The sequence below is a fragment of the Empidonax traillii genome, unplaced genomic scaffold, assembly GCF_003031625.1.
Source record: "Empidonax traillii isolate 1590-97213 ecotype Southwest subspecies unplaced genomic scaffold, ASM303162v1 scaffold170:size2694500, whole genome shotgun sequence".
In the NCBI taxonomy this organism is placed as follows: domain Eukaryota; kingdom Metazoa; phylum Chordata; class Aves; order Passeriformes; family Tyrannidae; genus Empidonax; species Empidonax traillii.
Window position 1 is genome coordinate 1591594 of NW_020955363.1, and position 14724 is coordinate 1606317.

Here is a 14724-nt window from a genome sequence, read left to right on the forward strand (position 1 = left end):
ACAAAGTAGGAGAGGGTGGAAGTTAAAACAGAGAAAAAAACCCAACCCAAACCACAAGGTTATTCACAGTTTTGAGAGTAAATAAACATTCTTCAGAAACCAGCATATAAGTCATAAATCACTGGCTTCTAAGCACCTAAACATTTAATTCTCCACGCATTCTATAACCACATGGTAGTTGTGAATACAAATTTTGTAATTGCTAAACATGCATCTATCCAGAGGGCCAAGAGAACATACATTTGCAAATGCATCTGGCACCTATGCTAAGTTTTAGCTATCTTGTCTCAGCATGAAAGGAATCACACTTCTGAATTATTAATATAAAAAATATCAGTGATTAAAAATTGTCTTGACTCAGGAATAAGTTCACTGAGGACCTGTGTTAGCTGATGGTTCCACATATCTCTGAGAACAGAATTTGCTCTTGGCATATCTGTTATATAAACACCAACATTACCTTAATTTCAAAAGGAAATAATCTATTAAGAGACCAATTAATGTGTTTTAACAACCACGACTTTGGAGGTGCAAAGAACACCTGAAAAGATGAAAACCTGACCAAAGGAAATTATTCAAGGTCTCTCAAGTAAAAATCTCTTTTTTTCCAGAGAAAAGGAATACTGTACTATACCAGTCTATATCAGCTGAAAATCAGACAAGTTTCCAGGCATAAAAAAAATATGGAGGAACTAAGGGGTTTTTTTTCCAGTTCATTAATGTTTGGGTGACAGGGTGCTGCAAATAACTTGGTCCTGCAGTAACAGGCAGGAAAAGGGTAGCAGTCTGTTAACAAACTGCAGTCAGCTTTACTAGAAAGGAAACAAGAAAAACAAGACAGTAATCTAAGCATTTTGAGAATTAAACCAAGAAAGAAGAGGAATACTCAAGAGTTTTGATCCTCAGCCTTACAGCTCATGGGAAATATTTGGATCCGAAGGAGCCGGGAAGCAAAATACAGTATTTCATGCAGCATACCACATGAAATTATACAATGAAACTTGCTTTATATTATTATTATTTCAAGAAAATAATAAGACTGAAGAATGTCTACAGCTGGATTATACAGTATCAAAAAAAAAAAAAAAAAAAAAAAAAAAAAAAAAAAAAAAAAAAAAAAAAAAAAAAAATGCAAGCAATTCTGCCCTAAGCTGAAAATACATAATTCAATATGCCATTAAATCTGTACACTTTACAGAAACTGCATTGAGTGTCACATTGTTTTAACACTGGATCTAATGTATATTTTTTTCAAAGTGTCATTAAACAATGCTGCAGTCCCCTAGGTGATGATTAAAGGCAGTATGTATACTTACCCTGTAACCTTCAAGATCCCTCATTTGAATCTGTAGCAGAGAAAGATCTCTCAAGATTTGAAGATTGTCTTTGTCCCATTTCAGTGCATTTCTATAGCATTTGATAGCTTCATCATACTTCTTGTCTGACCTCTGAAGAAGGCCATAGACATGCCAACCTAGAAAACTCTGTTAAGGCTTCCACTGAATTGGAGCAGGGACAAAACAGATCTAACAGTGATAGAAGAGCAGGCAACAAGCTCTCAAGCTGTTTTCTAAAAGGACAGTAACATTACAATTCTTTTCATCAGAGAACTTTGCCAGTTATACATATAAGGTTCATATTACGTGCTGTAAACTCTACTTTTCACATACTGGGGGAGGAAATAAAGTAAGAGGGTCTCTGAAAACACTGTTAGGCTTACCTGAACACATTTTTAGACATCTGAAGTGCTTGCACTTCCTGCACTCTGTGACAAGTCTTTAACAATGTAATAGCAACTACTAATGTTTTTAGAGCAAATCACATGCTTAAATGCCCGCCTCAAGTTTAGAGCTGCAGCACAATGATCAAAATAACACACAATGCAAGCCAGAGTGATATTTGAGCTAACTGACTGCACGGAGTGCTGCAAAGCCCTTTGGACAGCTCAGACAAAATATTCTTATCTACTGGAAACCAGTCTGAAAATTCTGAACTTCCAGTGTGAAGGTCAGTGGTACTGGCTACTCTATAATTAAAGTATTTGTAGAAATAAACCTTTTCAATTTATAAGCAAAAGTCCTGTTTCATAAAGGATACAGACATGACTCTTCAAGTCATTCCTTAGGCCTCTACGCACAAGTTCATAAGCTTCCTCTTTCTTCCCTAGACAGTTTAAAGTTAGTCCTTTCATTGCCAAGGTTTCTAAAATAGAAAAAAAAGAATCAAATAAGTATCAGTTATGAATTTTCCTAGATTTTAAGCTTAGTATAGCAACACTAAATACAGTATAAATGCAAATTTAGATTCAGTCATCAGCATCCACATTTCCCATTCTTTTTTCTCGTGGAAAACTATACTGTCAGATTATTAATTTAAGTATATCATACATGACAACAAACCTCATACATTACTTCCACCAAAACAAAGTAATGTTTCATTTTAAAGTCACTAGCCTTAAAAACCGTCTGCTCTACAAACAATTGGAGATTTTTTAATGTAAAGACGTTATAACTACTCAAGTATTTATTCACAACCCTGAGACTTCCACACATCCAGTCATGCCAAACTTGTTGCAAAAAACCCACAAAATATTTCTGAACAGTGGAGAGAAACTTTCAACTCAGTATTAAGAACTAACTGAAAATACAGCACAGGACAAACACCTTTTTTTTCTTTTGGGGTAAGACTACTCCTTCAAAGAAGTGGCAGACCACAGAGATGACAGACATACTGAACAATATTCAGCTTCTTCCTTTTGTCTTTCACTTTTACATGAGTAAACACCAATTTCCCCTGAAAAGTGATCTAAGCCATGCATACCTGTATTAACAAACTTGTACCATGCTATAATAAATTTAGACTTGCAGGTTCAAGAACGGCAAGCTATGAGTACTGGTAAGATCAGTCTTAAAAATGACAAATCTTACCAACAGTAAGTGCTTAACATGCAGGTTTCTGGACGCTTTTAATGCTTCACAGGCAAAAGGTTTGCAGCAAAGTGATATCAAAGTTTAAAATTATTACTCTACTGTAAGATACGGGGGGGAAAAAAAGCAAGCACATAACATTTGAAAACTTACCTCCATGTTCTGCAAACTTTGGGTTGGAGAGGATCTGTTTACAGAACTTCAGCCCATTTCTATACTGCTTATGTTCATAACACCTCTGTTGAAGAAGAACAAAATATACTTTTGCAAAAAATTTAAAAGTGAGTACTTCTAAATCTGTAAAAAAAAATCTGTACCCCTGAGATGAAGCATCAGTGCAGTTAGGGATTTCAGAAAATGTACTAATATTTTAATGAACCCTGTTTAGCGAGCTTCCTGTGTTTAAAAATTGCCAGGAAAAGAAAAAGTATATGTTAAGAACAACACAAATTTAAATCTATAACTAAAGACACATCATACAGCAAATTCTCCACAGAACCCACAGGAAGCATAAGTGCCTACAGAGATTCAACTTTCCTTTAACATAAAAGCAAACCTTACGTCATAACATGTATTTCTAAGCACTCAAGTCACTTTGGCTCAATTATCTTGCACAGTAACCCCTCAAGACAACTTCCAACAACCATACAAGCACAAAAGAATTTCCCCCACTGCAACTTGGCTTAACTATCTCTGAAAGCAATATCAACAATTTGAATACCACATGTTATCTCCCATACACCCAAACTTTCAAAACTGGTATATTACACCAACATTATCCTGCCATACTGGAAAATCTGAACATTCCTCTACAGTTTTATTAATCCAGCTCTAATGATGCGCTTTTGTGTGAGTCACGTTCGTGATGCAAAGTGACTGCAATGCACAATGGCACATGGCATCAACTTTCACAACCAGTTTTAGTATTTTACTTCTGTCAGTCCACTTCCCGTGTTCATCTTCAAAAATATAAGCCAAAGGAGGAAGAAATAATGTTATAAACACCAAGTCACTTCAGTGAATGCTAGAGATATCTTATGTTTCACTTTATTCTAACAAAATAAACATCTATGAGTACCAGGGTAAAGGAACACACTTTGCTTGAGCACCACCCCAAATCCTACGGTAATTACAAAGTCAATCAGAACACGACCTCACTGACTCTGGTTGATCTGTCCTGGTGGCAGGATGGCTGACAGGAGTGTAAAAATTTGTTACAGCTGACAGCTTTCAAGTCCTCCTAAATAACCTGTTGCTCAGGAGTCCACGTTTCCTCACGCTGCTCCAAAGTAATTATCCAAGAGCGTTCATAAGCACATATGGACACCATTTGCCCTCTTAAGCACTCCCATCAAAAAAAATTTAGGAGATGCAGACTCAACAGCAGAAAGTTCTAAAAATAAAACTTTACATGCATGTTAGGGAAACGTTGTAAATATGCCATTTTCTTTTTTAAGCTTCTCTGGTTTATGTTGCTTTTCATAATCAAAGGTGCTGTTTAGTGTCCAGTTTTGTCCTTCAAAGCACAGATGGAAATACCAACAATAAACTTCAAAGGGGTAAAAAACTGGTAAAACACTAAGTAGATGTATTGTTTTCTATGAAGTCATATAGCTGAAATAATATGGCTGAAGACCAAGATGCATCACAAACCAAGGATCTTGATACCCCTACACTGTCACCACTCTTTGGAGAAAGGCAATCATGGAAACAGAAAAGGAGGAAGAGGAGAAGGAAAATGATGAGAGAGAGAAGGCAAGATGCACTCAAAGAGGAACATATCGACAAAACAATGACAGAATGGCTTGGATTGGAAAGGATCTTCAAAGATGACCCTTCCCACCATGGGCAGGGACATATTTCACTACATCATGTTGTCCAATGCCCAAACCAGCCCTGACTTTGAAAACTTTCAAAAGGCAACTCAAAAATCACCAAGGACAGGAAAAGTTTGCAGTGCAACCATGTAGCAAAGGAACATTAGGTATCTGTATAGGCAGCTATTTTTTTATTATTATTATTATTATTATTAAACTCGTCTGGGTATTAGTTACACCTTTCAGTCATTACCTGCTTTCAAGTAGCTGGCTGAGTCACTGTAATCAGCCATGGGTCAGAGCTGAGAGAGAGCTTGCAGGTGACAACACAACAGGATCTACTTTTTTTTTTTTTTTATTTTAATTCAAACCATCAGTCAGAGAAGTTACACCCAGGCCTCCTCCCTGAAAAGTAGAGCCGCCATTTGCCCCCACCCAGGTAGTTGTGAAAGCAGCAAAACCTGTCACAGAAGCGGTGCGGCCACAGGAACTGCAGAACGTGTCTCCAGTGTAACTAAGGCACTGTCAGCAGCAGAAGGGGCACTTTGGAGGACTGCAGTTTGGTTTTAAGTACAGCTGCTCAGATGTTGGCTATGAAGACGAAATCTTATCTCTTAAGTTGTTCAATTTAACAAACTCTACCAGTCTTTCACCTTGAAGCAAAGTCGCCCAAGTTGGTATATAAGCTAAAGCTAGAGACAGGAATTATTTGCACATAAAATTTTCTCAGGGTGATACAGAACTCACGATGAAAGGTAGTTTGTAGCAGAACAAGCTCACTGAGAGTTCTAACAAAGTCTTCCTTTAGGCTTCACAAAGGAAAAAATTTACAAGTTTATATCCATTACATCTACAGAAAGGTTCCCATCAATACAGAGAACCCTTGGATAGGACCAAGAAGTTACCAGGAACCAATCACATACTTGCTCCTCCTGCAACACCAAATGGAAAACTAGCCATAGTTGTGTATATTCCCCAGTGAAGCATCGTAAGTCTCCATTTTCAGGTATTTCCAGATCAAGACAAGTTGGAGTGATTTCCTGTATACAATTTCTCCAACCTTTCAAGTTCATACTTCAAGCCCATTTCATTCTGGTAACAGAAACATTTAAAATGGTGTCACTTTATGACTTTCCTTATTCTGTGTATGTATTCTATGTACACGCTTATGTTTTGACAATGGAAGGAAGGCAACAAATGAAATTAGGATCATGTTTCATTCCTCTTCAGAAAAGAAGAGACTGTTTCCTGAAAGTAAGCCCAACAGCATCACTGAGATTCCACTACTTGAAGACATGCACATACTTAACTCATTATCCAAAGAGATTACGGATGGACAAGCTTAAATAAAGGTGTGAATGAGAGAGAGGGAAGCCGGGAATGCAGCATGTGCAACCATGGCTGGTACAAACCTCAGCGAACCCGAGGTTTCAAGGAACAGAAACATGTAACAAAATTCTTTTTAAGAAAAAGGAGACAAAAAAAATATTGCAAAGGTGAAAGGAAGAACAAAAAGAATAACACAAAGAAAGATGAGTGTGAGTAATACACAGCCTGGGAGAGAAAATCTTTAAGAGCCAGTAGTCTCTAAGAGGAGAAAAAGAACCAGCAACTTACATTAAAAAAAAAAATTTACAGAAGAAGGAATGGTGACATCTTAAGTATTCTTGGGACATAAAAAGATACAGGCTTTCAGGAAACAAATATTCATCTGGGTAGCTTGTTTCCTCACAGAGGAATAGCTTGTAGCAGTCATTCCCTACCTCCAACCCTTACTTTAGGACAGCTGTTCTGCAGAAGTAACATATTTCTCTGTTCCAGGGATGTCTAAAAGAGCACAGTTGCCTCCTCCAAGCTGAATTCCTGCACATATAAACTGCCAAAGCCAGCAGCCAGAGCCTGCTTATGATGCTTAACAGACAAGTGCTGCAGCTACAGCTTATGACATCATGCCATGAGAAAACATGAAAGCTAAACTTCTAAAAAGTGAGGTTAAGGCTAATGTGCTAGAAATCAGAATCTGACCCTCCATCAGTACTGAATCTATTACACATTTGCTGTCCTTCAAAGCTTTTCCTTTGATAAGTTAACAGATCTTTTAAGATATCTACCAAGCTTTTCTACACATGCTGTGGCCAGAATTACAACCTATTCCGAACACACCACGATTCTTTTTATAACCCTTGCAATAATTTTCCCTACTCATAGCAAGGAAATAACACTTCCTTTAATACAATTCTAGAAGGAATTAATAAGATGAGGCAGGCAAATTATGACTCCTTCAAAATCATGCAAGATTTTTTCATTTCAAAATCATAGCAGGTAGGAAAGAATTTGCATTTGTGCTGCTCCCCTCAACATGAAGTATTTATTTGATGGATTTGAGTGTGTGGCTATTACCAGACACACTGATAGCGAAATTAAAAGGAACAGAGACAGACCATACTCTCTAGAATTCCAAGTCTGAGGTGGAAGGAGGCATTCAGATCTCTAAATTGTATCAAGGCACCCTGTGCAGACTCAGTCTCTGGTCAGCAGATGCCTTACACACACACACCAGCTCACTGTGCCAAGCGTGAATGAATTCCTCCACATTTCTTCCTTGACAGCAGCCATGAAGAAAGGTTGGAAGACTCCCTTATTTACAGCTTACCTACACCTAGACAGCTAACTGCTGGATGGAGTTTGTTCCCCCTTGCCTCAGTTTTCCAGTTGTGAATCTTCCCCCCATCTATTCTCTATATCCTGCTACCAAACCCACAGCCGGCAAATTAGACTGATGTGGATTCTTGAACAACTCCTCCAGGTACCCACAAGGTTATAAACAAGGGCCATGCTACTGATTATAGTACCACTAAGAGCTGCTGAGAGTAGCACACCCAAACTTAATTCAACACTGTTTTTTTCTAATATGCAGTATAAACAAATACATTGCCACAAGTGCATTTCAGATATTTTATGTTTTTGAAATGTACACAAGTAGGCTCTTCGCGTATTTGCTACCTGTAAGCACTCAGCACATTTTACCTCTCAAGTAATTCCTCCCTCTCAAAATCGACATTTAAATCGACAGATACATATGCTTCCGACTAAAACTCAAGGATAACAGTCAGGTGCATAATTTGACACGTAGGGATGTACCTCAGCATCAAACACACAGCACATGGCAGACCAGGCTCTACCACTACACATGAAATATTATTCTGCACATATTCACATCCAGGGGCGCAAAGGCTCTTTATCACAAAGCAGTATTCAGGTCCTGCAAGCATTTAATAATTAAACTGAATAACTTAGTAGCCATCCCAACTTAAATGTGCTGTTGGTAAGGCATTTTATAATAACTACACTGCAGATGAAAGTGCCTTGTACGTTCAGTAACATCGCTGGTTAACAGCAGCTCTAACTCTGCACAATACCAGGAGTTACCAGGGGTCTTGCTCGACGCTTCACAGTGAATCCACACTGCCACCAAGTATAACTCAACCTATGCAAAGAATCACCTACATCACAACACAAAGTAGAGAACTGCCTTTCCAGTAGGGACACTTGAGAAAAAACATGTACACTCTGTCTGATTCAAGAGAGCTTTAAAACCAATTTGCAGCAGTAAAACAAAACAGAAAAGTCTCATAAGAGTCCATCCAGGCTGGACTTTTCTGCTGATTAAACAAATGTGAAGCAGACCCAAAAGTGTTTCATGAGCAAGCTGATGATAAGTCATAGAAGAACAACATAAAAAGGAGAAGCTACCTTTTGCCCTCTCACCTGGAAGAACACAAAACTAGAGTTTTTTCCTCAAAAGTACCAAAGAAAAGAAGGTACCATTTGCTCCCCAAACTCACAAGTGGGAGAACTGGGGTGTTACTGACTTAATCTTACTTGGACTGGTATGACTGGCTGCAAGCTAGAACAGGGTGAAAGTAAAACAGATATGGCAGATCCAGGTGGGTGGGATGGGATCACACTCCCAATTGTTATGCCCTTTTGAAATTGAACAGAAACAAACCACTAGTGTGCAACGTCTATTAAAAAGATGGAATTTTGCAAAAAACAGTATGAAGAACTTTTAACTGTATTCTCTTCTAAGACTCTGTATTTTCCCAGGTCAGACTTTTAACTCCAACTTAACACCATTATTTTACAACTCCCATACCTGCAAATTAACTGAAGTAAAGTGAATGCAAACCACCCAATACCCTAATACTTAAAAAACAGCCAACCCAAACCAACAAACAAAAAAAAAACCCACCAAAACCCCCACAGGAAATCACTTCTAGCTCAAAGCAATGCTGTAAAAGCAAGCATCCTAATTTAGTCAATGCTGTGATAGACTAGCTAAAGAATATGATTTTCTTCGCTGAATGAGTGCCAAAATTGGATTCAGCCCCAAAAGACAGCAAAGCTGCAAATTTTTCTCATAACTAGTCCACTGCACTCTCTCAGCGGTGACACCGTACGAGAAAACATATTGCAGATTGCTCTCCATCATATACAAGAGTTACCAGAACAGCTGATCCACACTTGGGCACAGGTGAATATTTTACTTGCATTTGAAAGTCCCCAGGAGGAAGTACAATGGAGAATGGGGCTGCTCATCCAGAACAACTCACACATTTGACACTCTGCTGTTCTCTTGCCTAAGCATTCGTGAGGCTCCTCTAAAGTGGAGGAGGAGCCAGACTAGGTGACCTTTTAAGTCCCTTCCATCCCAAACTGTTCTACGATTCTATGACAGACCCTTTCAACTACAGCAGTGTGCTCCTCAGAGGACTCTGCAGTTTCTCCCAGCAGCAATCACAGACAAGTACATTTGTAGCATCCCACAGTAATGTTGGTAACTACAGTGCTGCAAGAAAGTGTCATCACCCTTGGCCTTCACATGAGCTGAGGTGTGCATTTACAGAGCACGATATCCACATCTGCCACTCAGATCCCATCTATCTCTTCCAGCACAGTTCAGATGTAGCACTTAAAAGACAGTAAGTCCAGGTGCTGTGCAGCTCAAGGCTGTTTTCCAGCAGAGTTACTCTCTCTTCAGCTGGACTAGATCAGGTCAAGTCACTAAGGTGCACTAATTCAAGCTAAATGTAGTAAAGAAGATTCTGATAGCTGGGAGCATTAGGAGCCTACTACTCACCATGAATTAGTGGGTCTTTTGAGCACTAACCATATCAAAGAGCTCAGCAGCTCTAGGCAAAAGCTTTCACCACACTGCTTCAATTTCGTGACAAATATAAGACTTATAAACCCAAAGACTGGAAAAACCTACACGAACTTCAGGGATATGTTAATGATGAAAAACTCTGGAGCAAGCTTGCATAATTTTTTGCTGTCAAACTGAAACCAACTATCCTCTTTCATTACTCTGTGGTGTTAATGAACCAAACTCTTGTGTGTCAGAGGCAGCTTCAGCAATTGCTTAGTTCTAGGGACTGAGAAATCCTCCTCTGCACAGCATGCATCAAGTAAGCTCTGTGGAGAGACTGATACCTCCATAACTAGCAGTGCTTGGTATAATACAGCCAGAGGAACAGAACAAGTTCAAACTCCAATTAGTTAGGAAGAAGTTCAGAAAGACGGGCACCTTTTCATCCAATACCAAGGTAGAGGAAAAAAAAAAATCTATGCTTTTGAATTGGTCTCATTCTTTTATTTAGCAAATCCAGCTGGAAATGGGGGCTGACAAATAGTTACAGCTCTTCTAGACGACCAGAGATCCTCACTTGCTGAAAACCCCATTACTCAACATCAGTTCTGTTGGCCAATACTTGGCTCACTTTAGCCTCTTCTTCTTGGGGAGAATTACCATGAATTTGGCCATATCAACTAAGATCAGCTGCTTTCAGTCCATGGCCCTGGAACACCGATGTTCAGGCTTCACCTAAATTCATCAAGAAACTGACTGTACCCCACAAGAGATCCAGTATGCACTTTGCTTTTTAATTATCATCTGAAACAACGAATTCGAACCAATTCAAATTCCAAGACACGGCATGAAAGGGTCTAAACGAGCCCAGGTTGTTCTGGAGTTGAAACGTTGATTATCTCATGAAATAGTGCAAAGTACATGGCGAGGCTACATTTTCTACCCACGTATTACGTCCAGAGCATTCTTCAGCCTTAGCATTGAGGTATGAGATGTAGTCTGGTTGCACCGAGCCATTGCGAAATAATTACGTGTGTCTATTAAGATAAGAAAGGTTGTTCTTCAACATTACAAGGTTCACTAATTTGATTGTGTGATATCACAGCAGCAAACAGAAATCCTTGTTAACAAGTCCCATTGACCTCAGTTTTAAGGGTGGCAATGAATAATTGTTGATTTCCTCTAAATCCCCCATCAGCAAAAGCAGATAATATGCAATTCCTTGTTTTATCCCTGCTCCTGCTGCACTGACAAAGGGCTGTTGCAGACAGGATTTAAACCTGAGATGCCCAGAAAGTGTCATCAGCAAAAACTCATCAAGAAAACCTTTCAAAAACAGGAATAAACACAAGTTGATCAAATTCTAACCAAAATAATGGTTAGCACCATATAAATGGAACTAAATCCATTGCCCCAACTACAATTAGTTTCAAATCATTACAAAAAAAACATTTTGGGTTCAGTGAAGAGTATCTACAGCCATAACATAAGACTGGCTATAATCTTACAAGTGTGAAGAAATTAGGATGTATTTCCATTAATAAGTCTTTCATTTTCATCACTAAAACAAGTAAAATTATGCCACTCCTCAGAAATTTACAGCAGTGAATCAAGTTTCTACGGTTTCTGACCGTCCTGATGGTAACAAATGGCCTAATTTGGTGAACAGGCTTTATTAACAGCAGTATTACTAAAGTGAATCCTTAATGGCATCCTAAAGTCTCAAACAGTAATTAATTTCTTCAGCAAGTTTGAGAAATAGTTCTGGGAAACAGGACCAGTGATTCTGCCTAAAGCAGCAGGTCTGTTCTTTACTTCCACTAAAGTGTTTCAACCAAGACACAGTTTTTACTACTACTACTATTGGCCAAGTAGGGTATTTCTTTTGGCAAAGAAAAACCAAGTGATTGACTTCTCAGCAGCCATGATATTGGAAAAGCCTTATTAGCAATTCCATATTTCAACTGAGAGACAGTACATGGCAAAATTCCAGTGGTGAGAATACTTCATCGCTGTACAGTCATGCAAATGCAACAATGATTGCAAGCAAAATGAGCTAATTTATTTGGCTACTGAAAAGTCAAATTCTGGAAATGAAGTCTTTAATCTTGAATCAAGATCACTTAAGAGGAGACTTCCAAGTTTGCCACTTCAGTAATTCCAAAGTCAGCACCTGAACTTCTACAGACAGAACATAACTTTTAAAGGACTGGTGCCGGTGAAAGTATTAGTAAAGGAGAAGCACTGGTCTGTCTAGTTTTAAAGTGGAGGGACAGGGAACAGATTCTGGAATGAAGAAACAGGAAGATGGCCCAGCAGGAGGGAATTGGCATATTTACAGCAGAGACATGGAAGAGACGCTGTTCAACAGGCTTTTTTATCATTAGGAAGTTCCTGTATCTTTTAGTAGGACACTTGTCAAAGCCAGCATGGAAAGGAAGACCACCCTCAAAGACAACACCCTCAAGCACGGCAGTGGAAAGGTAAAAACTTCCATCTAAAGGTGAAATTCAAATGCCCCTCTCCTGCAGGAGACATGCTGGATACTCTGATGTCCACTGGAGAGAGAACTCAGGCTCTGGACATGCCCAGTCAAGCCTGCCTTTCTCCTTAAGGTGACCAGTACAGAGACGAAAGAGGCACAGCTCTCCATGCATCGTGAGGACCACTGAGAACCCCCAGTTCTGAACAGAGAAACTATGATCTCCATTCAGTGCAACATACACAGCTCAGACCAGCAAGGCATCTTGCTCCCTCAGTACGCCACTTCTATAGCACTTACTTGAGTTATAAACCAGCAAAATTGTTTAAACAAGGCCTGAACACACTTAGTTGCACACTTGAACTGCTTGTTTCCAACATAAAATACAAAGATGTTTCACTTCTTAAATGCTTGGGACTTTTTTTCTCTTTGCTTCAAATTCATTTATTTAGGGGCTAAAGCCGCTGGCTATGGTGAGGTGTTTGCATAACCTTACTCTGTCAGAACATCTTGACTCCAAAGCCTTTATCCTCTGCTGCTTAAAGGGACTAAAAAAAACCAACTCTTCCACAATACATGGCACCTCTAATAGTTTTGTATTTAATATTTCTTCAATGCATTTTCAATATATTGAACTTCTACATCCAAAAAAAAAAAAACTATCTTTGGGATTTGTGAAATAAAACTGAACATCACTGATGAACTGTACCTGACCAAACACAGTGGCTGAATATTCTGGCAAAATGCCAGGAGAGTTTATCAGTTATATTTAATTAAAAGAAATTAAAAATCAGTCAATCTTACTTCCTACAACTCCTAGTTCTATACTTGATAGTAAGGGAGGGTTGAAATGGAGTAAATTCCATTACTTCATAGTGCATCCAGCCTTCTGTGTACCAAAAAGCCAAACTTCTTCATTTCTTTGCCGTGTTTACTATTCTACCCTTTCCTCTGTCTTCACCTGAATTCTTCTCCAGTAACTTCTGGACTGCCTAGAAGTTATGTGTATTCAAAAGAATCACTTTAAATGTTCAAATGTTGAGATCCACTTCTCTTCTAAGTTCCTCAGAACCCCTAAGCAGAAGAACTGGAATACCTACCTGTAGACTTAACAGCAAATAGTTAAAAGTAGAAAAACAGTGTAAGCTAGACACTTTCTTTCAATGGAAGTGCAAGTTTAAGTAGAAAGGTTGACTGCTCATCCTGTGAGGGGCTTTTTTATTCAAACAAATCTTGCAGATCCCTTTCCCGTTGTACTACATTGTAAAATGCCTTTCAAATGGAAAAATGTTTCTGTTAGAACCTCCACATACCTGTAAAGTGACTGGAAGAGGTTAGCCTAGTTACAGTGTGTTGGAACATGCAAAGGCAAAGTGCACACGCTTCTGAACTCAGCATTTGTCAGCTGAGTGGAAATGCTGGCTTGTGAGCAAATCCATATGCATAAGAAATGTCCTGATCGTGCAAGACGTTTATTACTAAACAAACAAGAAACCTCAACTCTGAAAGCTAATTATTTCCCTTTGCTATGGAAAGCCGAGCAGCTTGCTGCAGACCTTAAGTGTCTGTGTTACAAGTATATTTCTTAAAAATGGCAAAGAAATGAGGCCTCAGGAACTGAAAACACGTTCAGAATCAGGGTGCTTCTTTCAATTTTATGCTTCACTTGCAAAAATACAAGGCTGCTACCTCCTTAACCCCTGTGTTTATTACCTCCACGAAAATCAGAATATGAATGGTTTTATGCTTCTGGTTAACAGCCTGTGTATCAGCAGTCATCTATCTGAAGGGTAATGCATCTTTTCAGTAACACTTGGGTTGGTTCCCAAAGCATCTGGTGAAAAAAGGTCTAATCCAGGTGCGCTCCACAGAACATGTGTCAGCCTGGGACAGGAGGCAGCACATGATGAGCCAGGGCCAGGCAGTCAGACAAGCTCGGGAGCTGGAAGGGGGCTCAGAGGTGCCCAGGCAGAATCCAGCTCCTCCTGCTGCTGTTCCCCCAGCCACGGGCCACAGGAAGAGGTGGCAGGGGATGAAGTGTTACAGTCCCAAGAAAACAAGGTGTAGAGCAAGGAGAGGCTGCAATAAGAGAGAGGTGGAAAGAAGGTACAAGAGTAGGGAAGTGATTTTTCCTAGGGCTGATAAATGGGACTTCCTAAAAGATGCCTTACTAATTCAAGGCAAACACGTAACCAAAGTTCACAAAGTAGGGTCATTATCCATACCAAGGCAGACAAACAGTTCATTAGCCGAAATTCCAGTGTGACCAAAATCAGCTCCAAGCCTTTTTTACTTACCATGTGCTACAAAGCACCTCATCACAGGGCAGTCTTAAATACCAGACTACAC

The 14724-nt window shown here is 39.2% G+C and overlaps 1 protein-coding gene across 1 annotated transcript in view; it reads right to left on the reverse strand.

The window, feature by feature from the left end:
* The window catches only part of NAA15 (N(alpha)-acetyltransferase 15, NatA auxiliary subunit), a 38323-nt gene that overhangs the window by 21875 nt on the left and 1724 nt on the right, over positions 1-14724 (reverse strand). Inside the window, exons 2-4 of the mRNA XM_027885681.1 lie at positions 3081-3165; positions 2098-2202; positions 1317-1474 (exon numbers count right to left, since the gene is read on the reverse strand). Of these exons, the coding sequence (XP_027741482.1) occupies positions 1317-1474; positions 2098-2202; positions 3081-3165 (348 nt within the window). The remainder of the gene's footprint in view (positions 1-1316; positions 1475-2097; positions 2203-3080; positions 3166-14724) is intronic.